General features: G+C 39.6%; 1 protein-coding gene across 1 annotated transcript in view; it reads left to right on the top strand.

Moving 5' to 3' along the window:
- LOC124594151 overlaps nucleotides 1–17435 on the top strand; it is a 1388778-nt gene that overhangs the window by 810007 nt on the left and 561336 nt on the right. The window contains exon 4 of the mRNA XM_047132507.1: nucleotides 2825–2906. Coding sequence (XP_046988463.1) covers nucleotides 2825–2906 — 82 coding nt within the window. The remainder of the gene's footprint in view (nucleotides 1–2824; nucleotides 2907–17435) is intronic.

Below are 17435 nucleotides of genomic sequence, written 5' to 3'. Positions count from 1 at the left end.
CACACTTCAGATCAGATCCTTCTTTCTCTCCGGCTTTTTCACGACCGAATTTCACTTCCACACAGCTATAAGAGAGACTGATAGGACCTGCCTCAGCATCAAGTGAAAATTTCATACAAATACAAAATATTCCATCTCGGCAATTATGTGCTAGATGGCACTTAGTGTTCGCGAAAGAACTTTACGAAAAATACATCACAAAGCAGTATTGATGTAAGAAGCCAGGAAATCAAAGAAGAAACCAATTTAACAATAGTCTGATAAAACAATAGTCCGAGAATCAAGTTAAAGATTGGAAAATTATCTCAGTGCTGACGTTGTTATTGTCGGTAGCTTGTGAAATCGTAGAAACTAGATAAGCTGAAGGGAATAGGTACTAACGCTATATTGGAAGACCATGAAGCTAAAGAAATAATGACTCTTCATGGAATCACTGGCGCGGAAAACCGATAGAATTGCACTAAAAGAGGTGAAGTAAGCAGCAAAAGAGGTACTGGGTTTTGGAAAGGCATAAAAGAACCAACCATGATGTAAAATGAGATAGTGAAATTAATAAAAGACAATGATGTTCGAAGTCAACAGCAGTGTATAGGAAACACAGAAACGAAATTGTCAGGTATTGTAGAAAAGCTAAAGAACACAGGACGAAGAGACAATTGAAACAGATGCTGCGCACAGACTAATAATCAAGGAAAACAACGATTACGGATGGTAAAAGATAACTAGATAATGCAAGTCGAAAATTAGGACTGAAGATGGAAACCATACTTTGTATTCCAACTCCTGTCTAATTAACAAGGTGGACACGATGCAAGAAGACAATTGGAGAGATGTAATGATTCTAAATTTCAAAGTCCTTTGTACGAACTCTGAAGGAACAAACGCCCATGTGTGCGGTACTGGTGAAATACCTGTGTCAGGCCACTGGGTGGAACAACAACTGTGCACGTTCAATAATGTGTAACTGCCAAAAATCCAACGGGTTTCGAACACAAGATTCTGAAGAAAGTATGAGCTAAAACACGTGGAAATTGGTCCCACAATAACTCTACTTTCACATGGGTCAAAAATAGCGCTCTACTCACAAGGGTACTTTATAGATTAATGGAAAATTGAAAGTAGATCACATGAGGACGATTTTGGTTTTAGCAGACGCTAAGGTCCTCGAGAAGCAAGTTAATACCAGAGGAGAGACTTTCGTAAAACAATGAAACAAATGTTTCATTCATAGGTTTTGGAGAACGCTATTGATATGTTCTAAGAAATAAATTTCTTTATTCTCTTTTTATTTAATTTGTTTATTTGGTGGTGTTTATTTTATTGGGTGGTGTGGTAGCAAGTACAGTGATGTAAGGATAATCTATTTACGCGTAGTAGGTTAGAGTAGCACTGACGTAGTTATACAACAGGCTAACTCAAAAAATCAGGACTGCTCATTGCCGCCATTGTTGTTTGATTTGCATATTGGAGGGGCATTAATGGAAGTAAAGGGCTCTCTCGATGTGGGAACTGTCCTCTATGTACTTTCACGCCCTACTTTCACAGTGTTTGTCCGTTACGTAACAGTGCGGATAACGCAAGCAGTGTGCAGCGCCTCGGTATAGTGTGCTAGTTTTCGAAAGCTATTGCTGATTTTACCAGTTTTTCTCTACTTCATAGAGAACAGTGAACAGTATTTCAGTAGGTTCTTTGAAAGACTGCTGACTGCTGGTTACGCAGAAAAGTAGCTCGTCATAGAGGGGCTTATCTTATGCCAGTGTACCAGCGTGGTTTTCAGGTGGCAACTGGATGAGTTCTTATCAAGTAATGTTTGAAGTGAAACCACTTATTCCGAATTCCTCTGGGACTGTTCAGCCACCGACAAAAACAAATCCAAAAATAAGAAACAGCTGTAGTAGGATTCAAATCCTGATCCTAAAGTCGTATTTTCACTGAGATTCCCCGATCTCGCTTCAAGGGAAGTCTGGTATAGTTACGTAAACTAGATTGTGGTCGCTATTTTTTCAACAGACCACTGATGCTTCATCTATGTCCATTTGTTTGGTAAAAAAGAATATAAGCGCCAAAAAATAAAAAGAATAATGGAAATAGTTTCCCAAGCAATGTGTGAAAGCAGACGTCTACATTCTGTTGCACTATGTTTCCATGTGGCCTTTACTCTTTGTATTCTTTAAAAGACCATGCAGAATGGTCCTATTACTTTTAAGTCAGTTCTGTCTGGTGAGGTATATAATTTGAAACGCTTACGTAGCAGCTGGGGCTTGGTGGTGCCAGTGTCTGACCCGCAAGAAATGCAACCACTGTCACAGGACAGTCAAGTAAAATTTGACTTCTGTGATGTGTAACTGTTTGAAGATAGCAGATAAATGTTTATCAAGTACACTCTCTCGCAATTAAGGAAAGTCTCACACAATTCTGTTTTTATATTTGTATTTGTATTTATATTTGTTTCATGCTTTCTGTTTTATGTTGTATGTATCCAACTTGTAAGTTTTGTTTTTGAAACACTGTTTCCTGACTACAACAATATTCATCACAATATTTATGTTTCATCATGACATCTGATAATGTTTAAATAGGTCATAATTTTTTTTAATAAAATGAAATGTTACGTAACTATCTCATTGCAGGGAAAACTATCTGCTTCTTCTCGCCCTCTGCAGCTACATGACGCTTGTACTGTAATTTTTACTTGAAACCTGTACTTTCATGATGCACTGTTCTCGTTACTCTAGCGTAGCAGTTCTTCTAAAGCTTTTCTTCTATCGTTCTCTACTCTGCCTTCGCTTGGCTGCTGCACGACTGTTGTGCCGTGTGTCCGCAGGGGCGCTGCATGCTGCACAGTCGCTCTGCCGGCCTCATCCTGCAGGTGCTGCTATCTGGCGGCACGTGCCGCCACACGTTCGGTATGTATCCGTCAGATGACTCTACTGTAGCCTGCGCTACTGCAGCGGCGTAAGCTCTCTTGTGTGTTCTCGTGTCGTGATCCATGATGTACGGATTTTCACTTAACAGACCGGTAGTGAATATTAACAAATGAAGTTATCGTTTACTCTGGATAAGTGAAAGAAATTGTAAGCAACAGCGGGATTAAAATTTTTTTATCTCAGTCAGGAACCTCGAAAACACCTTAAACGGTATAAAATGATACTACGTAACACATTGACACAGATGCTCTTCACTTTGTCATGTATGCATGTATGTATGTTTGGTTATAAGACAACTGCCTAAATTGGATCTCCCCTCAAAAATATTCACTGTTCGGACACTCTCCAACCCATTACCTGTTTGCTTGGTATTTGGCTCAGGCCTGACTAAAATGGGTGAATACTCTTGAGTCCCTTCTAAATGCATAATGGAAAAAAAGGAAAAACAATTCACAATTACACACACGGTCATTAGCCCCTTTCTTTTTTCAAGAGAAGCCGTACGATAAAAATTCGTGGTGAAGATTCCTTACTGTAGTTACAGGTACCTAAATTCTCATTGCCATAGACCATAATACATGTTCGCTCGCCTGGTGCAAGTCTTCCGCATGTTATTTGCCCAAGCATCACATCCATCGACATGTTGAAATATTCTTCTCAGTTTGAGCTCTTTTAAAGGAGGTTATATATGAAGTACAGTAAAATCTTTATCCAATGGGGATGAGGCGGTGTCTGAGTTAATTCGTTGTAATAATTTTCCCTGTGTATAGCTAATCGACCTTAAAACTAGATTCCACTCTTCACAAACAGGGACTTAAAATTAGTAAACATCGACCGTTATACTTATTTAATGCCATCATTTGTTCCGCTGCTAACCATTTCGTCTCCAAATGTTTTATAACACTCAGTATCATCGATCATATTTTTAAAATGTACCAATGCTTGCATACCTCCTCAATATTTTATACTTTTTACCATTCTGGCCACTAAGAACTTAACCATTTGTTGATGCTTTAACAGGTATCCAATTAATCCCTTTATGGTTAGTGTTTTACATTAACTTTGTACCTTGTTTAATCATATATGTCCACATTCCATCTTGAAACCACATTCAGGTGCTTCCCACTTCTTCAGATCCAGTTTTCCTATAGTGCACATGTGATATCTTTATAATGATGTGTCAACAGGTGCAGTTTTGCAAATTCCACTTCATTACGATGCATAAAATATTTTACTGAAGAAAGATTTTATTTGCCTTCGCCGATTCGCTTGTGATGTTCCATTTTCATTTCTTTGGCCATCTAATGCAACGTCACTCCCGAGGTGATGTAATTGTTTCTAGTCTTTAGTCTGTCTTCTTCAGTTCTGATATTTAGCAAGTCGTTGCTGTCTACATACTGTGATTTTTCTGTTGCATCCATCTGTTTTGTACCTCCCTTTCTTTAGACGAGACGTCCTACGACGTGTGCGACCCTTACCATTGGCGTCCGCTCCTCTGTCACATTTCTTCTTCCTCTGATATTTTCTTATGCTATCTAATTTTTTTCTGAATTTGACCAACTATGAACCTCAAGGAAGTCTTCTTGGCTTTTCTTCTCTTCTTCTCGCACAACCTCTTCATTTTTCTTTTTTTTTTTTTTTTTCCTCGTTCTTGGAAATGATCTGCTCGAGCCTTGCGTTTGATGGCTTCGTTTGAAATGATTTTATACTATTAACTCTGCTTCTCAACTTTCGTCTATTATGGACCATCGGTGACGTAATTCCAACTCACACTGCACCCCTCTTCACCTCTTTACTATCATCATTCATTATTTTTTACTTTATAAATAAGTTAAATAAAATTCACAGTCCTGTGCGATACGCATTTCAACATACATACCATTCTTGACTTACCACATCCATTAATCCCAATTTTTAAAGACAATATGGAATATTCGCACGTTTATGTATTGCACATCCATTCGTATGAGAATTTCAAATATTTCATTACACGTTGCAGTGACGGAAGATTCTTGGAGATCAGCAGATCCCATTAAGGGCTCTTGCTTTTATTCGTATTTTTTATTCTACCTTCCATTACTAAGCACATTTCTGACACTAGTTGTTTTACTGAATCCAAATTGACCCCTACCAGTTACTACTCCAATGCTTCTTTCGATTTTTCCGTATATTAGTGCAGTCAGCAGAGCACAAGTGAAAAATGTTTGACTGAATGTCTGATAGCTCTTACAATTATGCACGCGTGCCTTCTAAGTCTTCACAGATGATGTAACATCTTTGTGAGTACAAATATGGGTGATCAACGATTTCTTATAACAAATACCTGGCAATGAGTGCGCCTTGGTCTTTTTTAACTGTAGAAACATTACCCTGAACCCACCACAGAGATATTGGTAGGAAATAAATGGAGTTGGAAACTTCTGCACCGAACCTTGAGTCGGTAATAGCTGATCTCTGGGGACTGCGAATCTCGTCTGTTACGTAGCGGTGTCTCGTTGGATGGGTATTGCTCCACCCACTATATGACCTCATTGTGTACACGGGACGCTCATCCATGGTGCCCCTGTACACACAACGTATCAACCATTTCATACATTGCAGACACGGTACTAAGTCTCGCTTTTGTTACCCACTGCGATAGCAGCTAGTCAAGCGGCCAGAAATCTACACTTCTGAATACGAAATGGAATGACTGCCAATAGTATCTATTATATTGATTTTTTAGCGTAGTTTTTACAACAGAGAGCATGTGTAGTGCCATAAAACTGACAGTAGCTAAAAACCGACAACACATTTCCCTTTCTTTAGTTCTCTAAGGATCCTGGGAGGCATTAAACGGTACATTACAGCACAGTTTATTTACGAGTCTCTTGTAACGGATAGATATTTACTGAAAAATGTCGATTTACTTCAACAATTAAAAATGCTAGTAAACACCAGAAGACTCGACCTTCTGCAGAAAGATGTCGTTTATCTACCCCACAACGTGAAGTTTTGTTCGTTACACTTCCAGGCAAATCAGTGAATGTGGAACGTCGGAAACTTGTATGGAATGTAATACCTACGTTAATTAAAGTACCAAATACGCCACCACACATGCAGCTGAAGAGAAAACCGCACTGACGTGAAAATAATAGGACAAAAACAGTAAAACATTTCCCAACAGAGAAGAAAGTAGTTCCATAATTGTTGCTACACGTCAGTCGCAAACGGCAACAATCTTCAGCACATCCGCTTTAGAAGCAAAACTAATTACATTGATAAAAATTCGAGTGAAGTGTAAGAGAATGTGAGTCATTAGTGTCAGCAGAACGTTTTTACGTGTCAGGGGAAGAATCTATCATAATAAGAACCGAGATATACGCTGTCACACTATTCGGTCTGTGCGCCACACTTCGTGAACTCTCGGCTCCGTGTGGGGTCCATGGGAAATCAATATTTAATTGACAAGGTGCCCACTAAAGGTCTCGGTATCTTCGTGTACTATCGAGAACATACTTGCATTTAAACACGCAGTCAAGAACTCTCTGAACTCTCCAACATTTCTGTTTGACTGCCCTGTTCTTCTACAATGCCCCAGTCGTCTTCCACGAAAGAAGTTTCTTGGTCACAGGTTCTTGAGTTAACTAAATGGAAATTGACGTTCTTATTTGCATCTAAAGAGGTATATTTGTTCACATATTGCCAAAACACGAAATAGATACATTTCCACTGTTATTTTGTGATTTCCAGCATTAATTTCGAAGGAACGGAACAACAAATGTTCTTGATGCAACGTCGAGCAATACAATATAATCGCTTAATGGCCTTTTCCTCCACACTAACGAAGTCTGATAGTAGTGAATTATAGGAAATTCCACCTGATTTCCAATTAATACCACTGAGATTTTAAGATTATCCGTGGTAATTGAATCACTTTCCATATGAGGACTCGTAGATGACCCCGAAATGAGTAATTAGTGCCGAATCAGATAATACGCTATGCGCGTAAGGCAAAAGAGCTTACGTCGCTTTCGCACGCCTTTGGACAGCGCTTTGTGCATGACTTCTTGCCGTTAGTAGCCAGTAGTTTAGTACAGCCTCAGTCAACAGCTGAAATGACTTGATGAACGAGGATGTTTTTGAAATATCTAACATCAAGGAGCAAAACACGAATGGTTGTCACGCGAATACTCCCGTGCCGCAACAGATTGTAAGCGAATTGTTTTCCTCCCGTAATAGGTGCTATTCCTGGATCGTACATTCATCACCGAGACGACGCACGAGCACAAGTCGTACCTGTTACATCAATCGATTTCTTGCTATCTGTACGAGACAAGGCTACCGGTTGCATGTTACCAACAGCCATAAGCATGAAAACGGCCTTCCGTTTATACAGAAACAGCGATAAAGGAGCAGATATATCCTCCAGAAGTAATGTGCGTTTAAGTAGTGTGTGTGTGTGTATGTGTGAAAGTTTGTGTGTGTGTGTGTTCACGGATGTGTAAACTACCACCGGAAGCTCTTAGCAACGGAAACTTTATTGGCAGAGTATAGGTACTTAACTGTTCCAATTAGTAGGACATAATATGCCAGTATGCGTTTATACTGGCCTGCTGCCAAATTACTGTGTGTGAGTAGGAGAAAAACGACGCTGCTTCATGAATCTAATGCATCAGCGCTATCGAATTTGATGTTAATTTCTTGTGAATCTGTATTTACAAACCACCTGAAGTAAAGAAAACCAGAACAAGTACATTGGGAATGTTTCTCGCTTTCACGGCTGCCGAATGGTGGTCAATCGCCAAACGTTGTTAAGTGCGCTGCTGAAACCTAAAAAGAGCGCACTTCTGCAGGAGAATTGCAGCCAATATTTCCTGCTTAGACAAAGAACGGCTGCGGCACCGGAAGTGGAATAAACTCCTTTATTCTGTCTTTCTTATACTTGCTTCTGAGTTATACATTTTCTGGAATCTGAAACCGAATAACTTCATAAATGCGAAAAAATATATTCCAGGTAAGTTGGTTGATAACAACCTATTATCACACGTCGTGTGTTAGTATTGACATACAGTATAGATTTAGAAAAGTAGTGAAGTATCAAATGATCTCATCTTATTTTCATACTTAGTATAGCAAGAGAAAGTAGTTCAACACGAACTTATGTAGGTATAGCAAATAGCTTATTGAACATGTGCATTTGTATGTCAGTAGCTTCGACAGATTCCTGTAGTAACTGTTAGTTTTTCAAAGTTATGACATTTGCTCATCTCGTTTTTACTGACTGTAGAGTGTAATACAGAAAGTAACTGAACGAAATACACAGTGGTACGAGCTGGAACGCCACTTTTAATCAAAGACAATAACTGCACTCTAGTCACCGCGATTCATAGTGGTCCCCTGGAGCACCTAATTTAGGGGCAGCATTATTATTAATGACTTTGTTCATATTCTTTAAGGATAAGTTCGATTTGAGCATCTTCCGAACACGTTAAGTACGTTGCTTGTCCATATTTTTCTTCAGCTGTGTTTAATTTATTTCACGTGACCAACTGTGTAATACCTGTAAGTTTCTTATTTCTTCATTTCCTCAACACATTTACCAAATTGAAGCTTGTATGATACCTGCTGCAGACCCCTTTTACAGCTCTAAGAATTCTGTGTAGCTCAATATTGATTTATAGCCAACATATTCAGCAACCGTACTGGTATTTAAAACAATTCTCATTTATTGTTCAGTCTTAGTTGTTATTTTTAATTACATGAGATGTTTCTATCTCTGGGATCATCTTCAGATCTAAGTCGTACTGTGATATGAGGTTGTGACACAGACAAGACGGGTTGCTGATGCAAATACGTAGATCTAAAAATGATTCAGAGTGATCGTAAAATGTCATGTCATCAAAAATATGCAACTGAGACTGAAGTATAAACGAGGCCTGTTTCGATACTGATCTCCTCAGAAACCTTTCAGTGAGGCTTAGAAAGCTTTCTTGTTGATCCTCATTTGCGATATATAGACTGATATCTTTCATGTGAGCAATGAAACACTGTTAATCCGATATTGGCTTAAGTATGCTGAGTTGGAGTTAGATTCATACATAACATGGACCGTGGAAGACAGATCATGCAGCCTTGATTACAAATTCTTCCTCTTAAATGTTATGAGAACTTATACGCTACTTAATTTTAGTGTTCCATGATGCCTTCATGTTTTCCATAAGACTGAAATCAAGATTATGAACAAATTCACCGCATTCTCTAGATATGATTATACATTTCTGGAAATATGACTAATTGCAATCTCTGAAATCTTCCAGCAATCCTTCTGGTCACATAATTTTTTTCTCTCTGCAACGGAGTGTGCGCTGATTTGAAACTTCCTGGCAGATGGCAGATAAAAACTGTGAAAGTGCATCCCAAGGAAAGCGAAGATCCCAGGGTCGACTGCCTGTCCGGCAGATGGTTTTAATTTGTCAGCAAGTTTCAGTCCTTCCGTTGTTCTGCAATGACACTGTTTCATCACAGCATTTCCTAATATGTAATGAGAAGCCTTGTGCTGTTATCTGTCAGACAGCTACGTAACGTTATACCGTGGGACGCTGATATTTTACGCGTCTTTCAGGATCAACTGTGTGGCACCTTGAATTAGGAAAGGAAGTGTGCTTCTTTGATCTAAAGAACATCATCAATCAGCGCTTACTGACTTCAGCACAGTAAACCCTTCCAACAGAAAGGCTTCATCATTATGAGTATAAGAGATTTTTCATTAGGCACTCTACTTAAAACTGATACGATTTCGTTGAATTGAGTCTCCCGAAGACAAGAGCGATAAAATGACCACATCATAATCTCTCTTCATTTCATCCAGATGCAGCACCGTCGTTGTATGTCCTCATGTCGTCAACAGTCTGTTCCAAAATTCCGATACTTTTTATTTCGTTGAGAAGATAGCATTTTGTAATCGTCCTTGGTTTCCTAATCCGCGATCTAAGTTTCTCCCTGATTTACAAAATAGATCGTTTATTTCTGCGCATAATTATATCTGGAGATGCTGGCAGAGAATGTAATTGAAGTCATGTGCGAAAAAACTGGCTAACCCTCAAATGTAAAAATTTATAGATAAATGTTGCCATCTGTTGCTTGGTACGGGTGGGATCAATGTCAATTTTGATAATTCCCGTGACGAGGAACAGATAGCAAGACTTATCTCTAAGCTTTTACACCTGAGGGTTAGCCCGTTCTTCCGCGCATATCTTCATATACAGCTTCTGCTATATTTTATCCACACATTGTGTGGGTATTACGTTTGGTATTTCTCTACAGGAGTGTACCCAGGACTTAATAATGTTGCCATAATGTCGTCTGAACATGTCTGACTTCATACAACTAACATACAGGCTTTCATTGTCTCTTCTTTAGTGTTTGGTCTTGCTCCTCAGTCCCTGCTTCTAAGATGAGAATACAACTGGTATTTTCACTCGCCGACTTCTCTTTCCTAATCATTCCCATTTACTCAGAATGATAACTGCATCATAGTATGAGACAGCTAAAGAGCAGCGGAGTTTTTGCTCATTCCGTCATGATCTTTAACAACTGAGCTATCTTTTGGAACGTATTTAGTGCAAATAGTAATTGTCCCTTTGTGATACCTGTTCCTCTGAATTCATTAAATGCTCTAGTCATTTCAGGCTGAGATTTTCAACTGCGGCTCTCTTATCAACTATCGTATTTCATCTAGGCATCAAGCTTTGTCCAATTTGAGCTGTTTTTCAGTCTTTATTTCTGCGCCAGTGCTAATGTGCCTGGCTCTTGCTGCAATTTTCTCTCCAGTTCTCGTCTAATCACATATTTTCCGCTTCAGGGACTTGTCAGCTTGATGTTCTCCACAGATTGGCAACACGTTGTTCTATTGTACAAAATTCTGGAAATGCAGATGTAAGCTATGCGCGAAACACTTGTATCCAGTTATCTGTCAGCCTCCGTTAGTAACTCTAAAGTGTTATATAGTACATAGTATTCAAAGAACTGTGACTGACGCCCGAACGACAGGGATTCACATGCATTGAGAATAAAAAATAGCGCATTGACAATGGCTAACTACTAGCCGAAATCTGGATGTGCATAATAAAATCTAAAAAGAACGACTGATTGCTGCACTCTATAATTTATAAGTCACATACAGTCGCTGAATGTATCCACTTTCCAAATTGAAGGTAACCTGCTGAACTCTAGTGTGAACGTTTCTTCGCTCATGGCACATGTAAATTTTATGCGCCGTCTTCACGATCCAAATTTGCTGACAGAAAATTGAGAACCTTGAGCGGTACCCACTATATTAGAAGCTCCAGGTGATACTGGAGTGCTGCATAGTGGTCTCTCGATTGCTCTCCCAAGCTAGGACCAAATTTAGCCAGTGGAGAGACTTGCTGGAGAACAACCCTACACGTTTTTCTTCTACTTAATGCGCTGTGGGACCAATAAGTAACTCGGATCGTGGAAACAATTATCTGGAGGGTATCGTTTCTGACTGATAATACGAGGGTTGACTGAAAAGTAATGCCTCCACCTTCGTAACTCTTCACCAGTTGGCAGCGTTGATATGTTTCAGGTACTGGCTTGTTCCGTAGCCTCTTCTCTACATCCGGAGTTGGCGGGATGCCTTAGCGTTGAACGGTTGTTTTGTTACAGTGTACTGCGCAGACTGTCGGTCAATGCGATTTAAGCAACGTGCAGTCATTGAATACTTGACAGCAGAAGGTATCACACGAAAGGAGATTCACCAGAGAATAAAAAAACAGAATGGCGAAAGGCGTCACCTTCATTCTATTAACGTGAGAGGAGTTGTTGGCAAATTTTAAGTCTGTGCGCTTTCATTTCAGGAGTCAGCATCTGGGATACCCATTGCGCACAGATCTTCCGATAGCCAAGCAAAGCAATAATTTGACCCACACGTTCTTGTGAAATGCCGATTGTGCTTGCAGTTTCTCTCTGAGTGATGACTTCTACAATACTTTACGCAAGTTGCGGGTGAATCGGAAGAGTACTACTGGCCGAGTGCACCGACCTTTTTTCAAAATGCAAGATAACCAAGGTTTTGTGTTCACTGTTAAAAGTAAACCACGTCTAAAATAGCTCTGCAGTGCACAAACATTAATCGCCGATCGGCAAACCGTCGTCAGCCAACCATGCATTTGACAGCTGTTAACTTCGTTGCTTTGCAATGGAAAGCGCCCTGGAGATGCAAAGATGTTAATAGAGATATGAATTTGCGCACGAAATCCTCTACACATATGTTTTGCACTCAATCGCCGGTAAGTAAGTCATTGTCACATGCTCTCACTTTCGTCAACAAGCAGAACTGTGTTTATACCTTGCTACTGGTCCGTTCATTTATGGTTGGCGAAATGTAAAACAAAGGAACACAAAATTTTTCGAAGTACTACATGGATATATAGGTCTCTACTTGATCAGTGCGAAAGCATGAGTTCTTGCAAATAAAAGAATTGACGGCTGCAGTATAAAAGAAGAAATGTACAGGGTCTCGTTTCGACCATTTTTTCGTTTCTTCCGTTTAGTTCGAATACCTGAGTCATTTAAGTATAAAATTCGTCAAATATATGCTAATTGACACATCTGCGTGTCATTTTTATGAAAAATGCACGTCTTCTTATTTCTAACTATATACTGTATACAAAAATTCAGTTTTTATTGCAAACAAACATTATTAATTACCAATCTTTTATAAAAAATTGTTAATCAAGATTGTATAGTTAGAAAACAACAAATTAAATTTTTTCTACCTTTCTGTATTTTACACCTCACGCAAATGCTCAATAACATCCATCTGTTTTGAAAAATTTTAATCTGCGTGGAACCGAAGCCACGCAGCGTGAAAGCACGCTGATACAGAGCCACACACGTTCTCGACAAAAATTGCTTCATTTTAACGTATTAAGCATGCTCGGAAAACGTAGAAGCCAATTTTCTCGAGAATTTTCAAGAGCTGTATCGAACTACCTTGGGAGATGTCTATTTGGTTTTTGAACTTCATGTATCACAAAAATAAAAAAATCACAAAAAGTCGATTGTGGTGTGGCGCTCTTCTTGAAAAAATTGGTGATGTGTCACATGTGGAGGCACAATTTAATTATACTCCTGGTAAGTTTCATTAATTAATTAAGAAACTTTCTGGGTTCGTCTTACATATAAGGCACGATGTACAATACTCTGTACTATCTGATATTTTGTTGGTGGGCTATGAATGAAACGCCTAAATAAATAAAATTTCAACAACAAATGGACTGCTGTTATTAACGGCCAAAAATCAGTGACTTAAGGTATTGTCTCAGTACATCGAAACACCCCGCCATTTTAACAGCATACGCTTATAAAAACCCTGGTCATCGCAGGAAATTCGGGCATGAGCGACTGTCAAACTGAACCGCGGTCAATCCCTCGTTTAACTCTGATCGAGATCCGGGCTTCATAATTCGCGTTGAACAGTGTCACATGCCGAATTTAGTGTGGTTAAATTCAAATAGAGGTTGGTTCACTCGGTCGTGCGTCTTGTATTTTATAGTGTTTACTAAAGTTTGAGTTTCTAGAAGAGCACCTCTTCAACTTACGTGGTACTGATCTGAGGGCTTCAATGATTTAATGGGATGGATAACGTTAGTTTTAACTTCCACATTCTACTGACTTCCATGCTCCGGTCCTTGTATTCCAATTACCTCTGAGCCGCCTTATTATTAACGTCCCAATAACATGTGATATACGTCGATTAAGAGCCACAATCTTTTATCTAGCTGACATACAGCAATGTCAGGTTTGTTAGCTTCAGCCTTTCGTCAGTACGTATTTAGTTAAAGTTGCAACATAAAATACCTTAGGATTTATGTGACCGATATGCGAATACTGAGTTCACCTTACGTCACTGCTTTTTGGCCGCTATCAACAACAGTCCATTAATTGTTAAAAACTTTATTTATTTAGATGTTTCATGCACAGCCCACCGTCAGAATATCAGATACTACAAAGTATCGTGTTACATTACTTCAGTCCTAATACTCATTGTGCACCAACGTTAGAGCTGAAACCATGTGACAGCACGTTCTGTTTTATGTTTTTTCTCCGGTATTCTGATGGTGGTATGTGCGCGAATGTCATAAATTAATAATGTTTTAACAACAAAAACATTAATGGAGAAAATGAGGTGGTAAACGACGTGCACGGTAAGTATTTGTCGGTCGTGCATGATAATGTTACATCTAGCTGTCGTGACCGTTTAGGTGTGTGGTCGTGCCATTCACTGGAGACTTCTAGTACTCCCAGAGCTCTTCATAAGTGCCGGTGAAGATGTGAACACAGCTTGCTGTGGGTCTTGGGGTGTTCATTCTTTGCCAGTACATGGAAACCTGATATTATGTGGTCCACGATCTGCGAGTGTAGTCCACATAGCCGAAATGTATCGTATTGAGGTTTTGATTATAACTTTTCCATAATTCTTCGTCCTCAAGTCCTGATTTTGGGGTCTATTGTTGGTTTCTTACTCTGCTTTCGTTCTTCCTCTTTACACAAATGCATCTGATCTCTGCCAATATTTACGCAGGTAGACTGGGCACCGAGCAGATTTGTTTTAGCTTTTTCTGGGTTTTCATTCTGACGTTACGTTGCAAAAGTGATTCAATATCTGTACTTTCTCCATTCTATGAGTATTTTCTTGAGACCTTTTTAGCCTGGGCAATAATTACTCTATTTCCAGTTGCCATATCGCACTGTGTTATTTGGCATTTTAGTGGATCATTGACTTATTGGGCCACTATCTGTCACATCCAACTACAGCATTCTAGTACGGCGCCTCTATTGCCTCAAATCTCGTCCTCCTTCCGCATATGGCACACGTAATCTCCCTGTGTCAGCTCTGGCGCGAAATACACCGTACACGGTCGGTAACTTGGGTGTGTTACTATCCACACGTCTAGTTGGATCCAGTCTACCAGGCCGAAACTATATTCAATTAAACAAACTAGCAGTAACCCTACAGTCGTGACTTTTCCCTTAAAGCTGAATTTGGTTCTTGGCATCAGTTTCACCTTCCTGTATTGTTCTTGAAGAAATTTATCCTTCACCGGAACTCATAAAATTTTATTATTCTCCTCTGTACCAAGCTTCTTATGCCTCCACATTCTAGATTTCTAACATAGCATCTTCATTCTTGAATATTATTATGGTCATGCCCTAGACAAAATATTACCGAGTTAGATATTGCAGAAATACAACACCAAAAATATACACTGAGATGACAAAAGTCATGGCTCAGAGATATGCACATATAGAGATGGCAGCAGTATCGTCTACACAAGGTATCAAATGGCAGTGCACTGGCAGAACTATCATTTGTATTCAAGTGATTCACATGAAAAGGTTTCCGACCTGATTATGCCCGCACGACGAGAATTAACAGACTTTGAACGCGAATGACAGTTGGAGCTAGACGCATGGGGAATTCCAATTCAGCAGTCGTAAAGGGATTCACTATTACGTGATCCACAGTGCCAAGAGTGTGCCGAGAACGACAAATTTCAGGCATTAACTCTAACGACGGACAACGCAGTAGCCGACGTCCTTCACTTAACGACCAAGAACAGCGGTGTTTACATAGAGTTGTCAGTGCTACAGACAAGCAACACTTTGTGAAAAAAATACACAAAAACAAAAAACACAGAAATCAATGTAGGACGTGCGAAGAAAGTATCCGTCAAGACAGTGCTGCAAAACTTGGCATTAATGGGTTGTGAGAGCAGCGAGTGCCTTTGCTAACAGCACGACATCGCCTGCAGCGCTTCTTCTGGTCTCGTGACCATATTGGTTGGACCCTAGATGACTGGTGAGATGAGTCCCGACTTCAGTTGGCAAGAGCCAATGGGAGGGTTCGATTGTGGCGCAGAACCCGTGAAGCCGTGTACCCAAGTTGTCAACAAGGCACGGTGGAAGGTGGTGATGACTCCATAATGGTGTGGGCTGTGTCTATACGGAAGGAATAGTGTTACTTAAAATCCGTCTTGATTGCAATTTTTTTTTTTATTCATATGACCGGTTTCGGTTCATTCAGAACCATCTTCATTACTTAAAATCCGTCTTGATTGCAAATTATTATTTTTTTATTCATATGACCGGTTTCGGTTCATTCAACTGAAGATGGTTCTGAATGAACCGAAACCGGTCATATGAATAAAAAAAAATGCAATAAAGATGGATTTTAAGTAATGAAGATGGTCCTGAATGAACCGAAACCGGTCATATGAATAAAAAAAAAATTGCAATCAAGACGGATTTTAAGTAACATTATAAAATCACTGATTTCTGTTATCCCATAAGAGATTATGTCTGTTTTTGAAAAACATATGGAATAGACTGGGTCATTTGATTACGCTCGTATACTTGGAGATCATTTTATGGACATCATGTCGTCAACAAACGATGGAATTTTTATGCGTGATACTGCGCCATGTCACTGGACCACAATTGTTCGCCGTTGGTTTGAAGAACATTCTGGACTATTGGAGCGAATAATTTGGTCACCCAGATCTCCCAACATGAATCCCATTAATTATTTATGGAACACGAGAGGTTAGTTGGTACACAAAATCCTGCACTGGAAAGACATACGCATTTATGGATGGCTATAGAGGAAGCTTGGCTCAACATTTCTGCAGAGGAGGGCGACTTGCTGCATTACGCTGGACAAAAGGAGGCCCGGCACGATATTAGGAGGTACTCCATGACTTTTGTCACCTCAGTGTTCACAGTACACCAATTGGAGAGGCTGAATAAATCTTGACATTAAAAATTTTACAGCTGCTTCTTAAGCTTCGATCGTCTATATTATAGGTCTCATCCAGCTTTATGCAGAGAGGTAGCAGTTATAGTTCATCACATTTACGCAAAAGCCCTCCAGCTATGCATCTTCTACGGGGTGCCGGTTGTGACTATTAGGACATGCCTGAGATGCTGTTAATCCGATTCCTAATGACGTACAGAGAAAGGAAGCTCTCCATAAGATCATGAAAATTTTAATGAAATGTCAGTACTATGCAACGGAAACTTCTTATTTAATGATAATTACTAAGGATGGCCCAATCGAACAGGAAAATATGGGTACCTCACATGACTTTCCCTGCTCCTTCAAGTAAACTGCGTTGCTCCGAGTCAGCTATAAGAAGCCGTCCTTGGCTGCAGAAAATGACAGGCCTGCACAGTAATAAAAGGAAGGCAAGAGAAGAGTTCAATTTGCTAGTCAGTCACTATTAGTACTAAATACTGTCTGTGGTTTTTATGCAGCGTAAAATGGTCGACTACAATGAGCAAGTGGGTGCGCATATGAGATTATGAAACATGTTGCGTGACAATTTAGGGATGAGCTGCGACATGGCACCTCCCACACCTCTCCAGGTTACTTTTGCAGTGTCAGTTAAGTTTACTGTTCCTATTCAGATCTGTCTATATTATGCAGGGTAAGGTGATCCG

The sequence above is a fragment of the Schistocerca americana genome, chromosome 2 (assembly GCF_021461395.2).
Source record: "Schistocerca americana isolate TAMUIC-IGC-003095 chromosome 2, iqSchAmer2.1, whole genome shotgun sequence".
NCBI lineage: Eukaryota > Metazoa > Arthropoda > Insecta > Orthoptera > Acrididae > Schistocerca > Schistocerca americana.
Note: the sequence above shows the minus strand (reverse complement) of the source record. Positions and strands in the feature narration are given on the sequence as shown.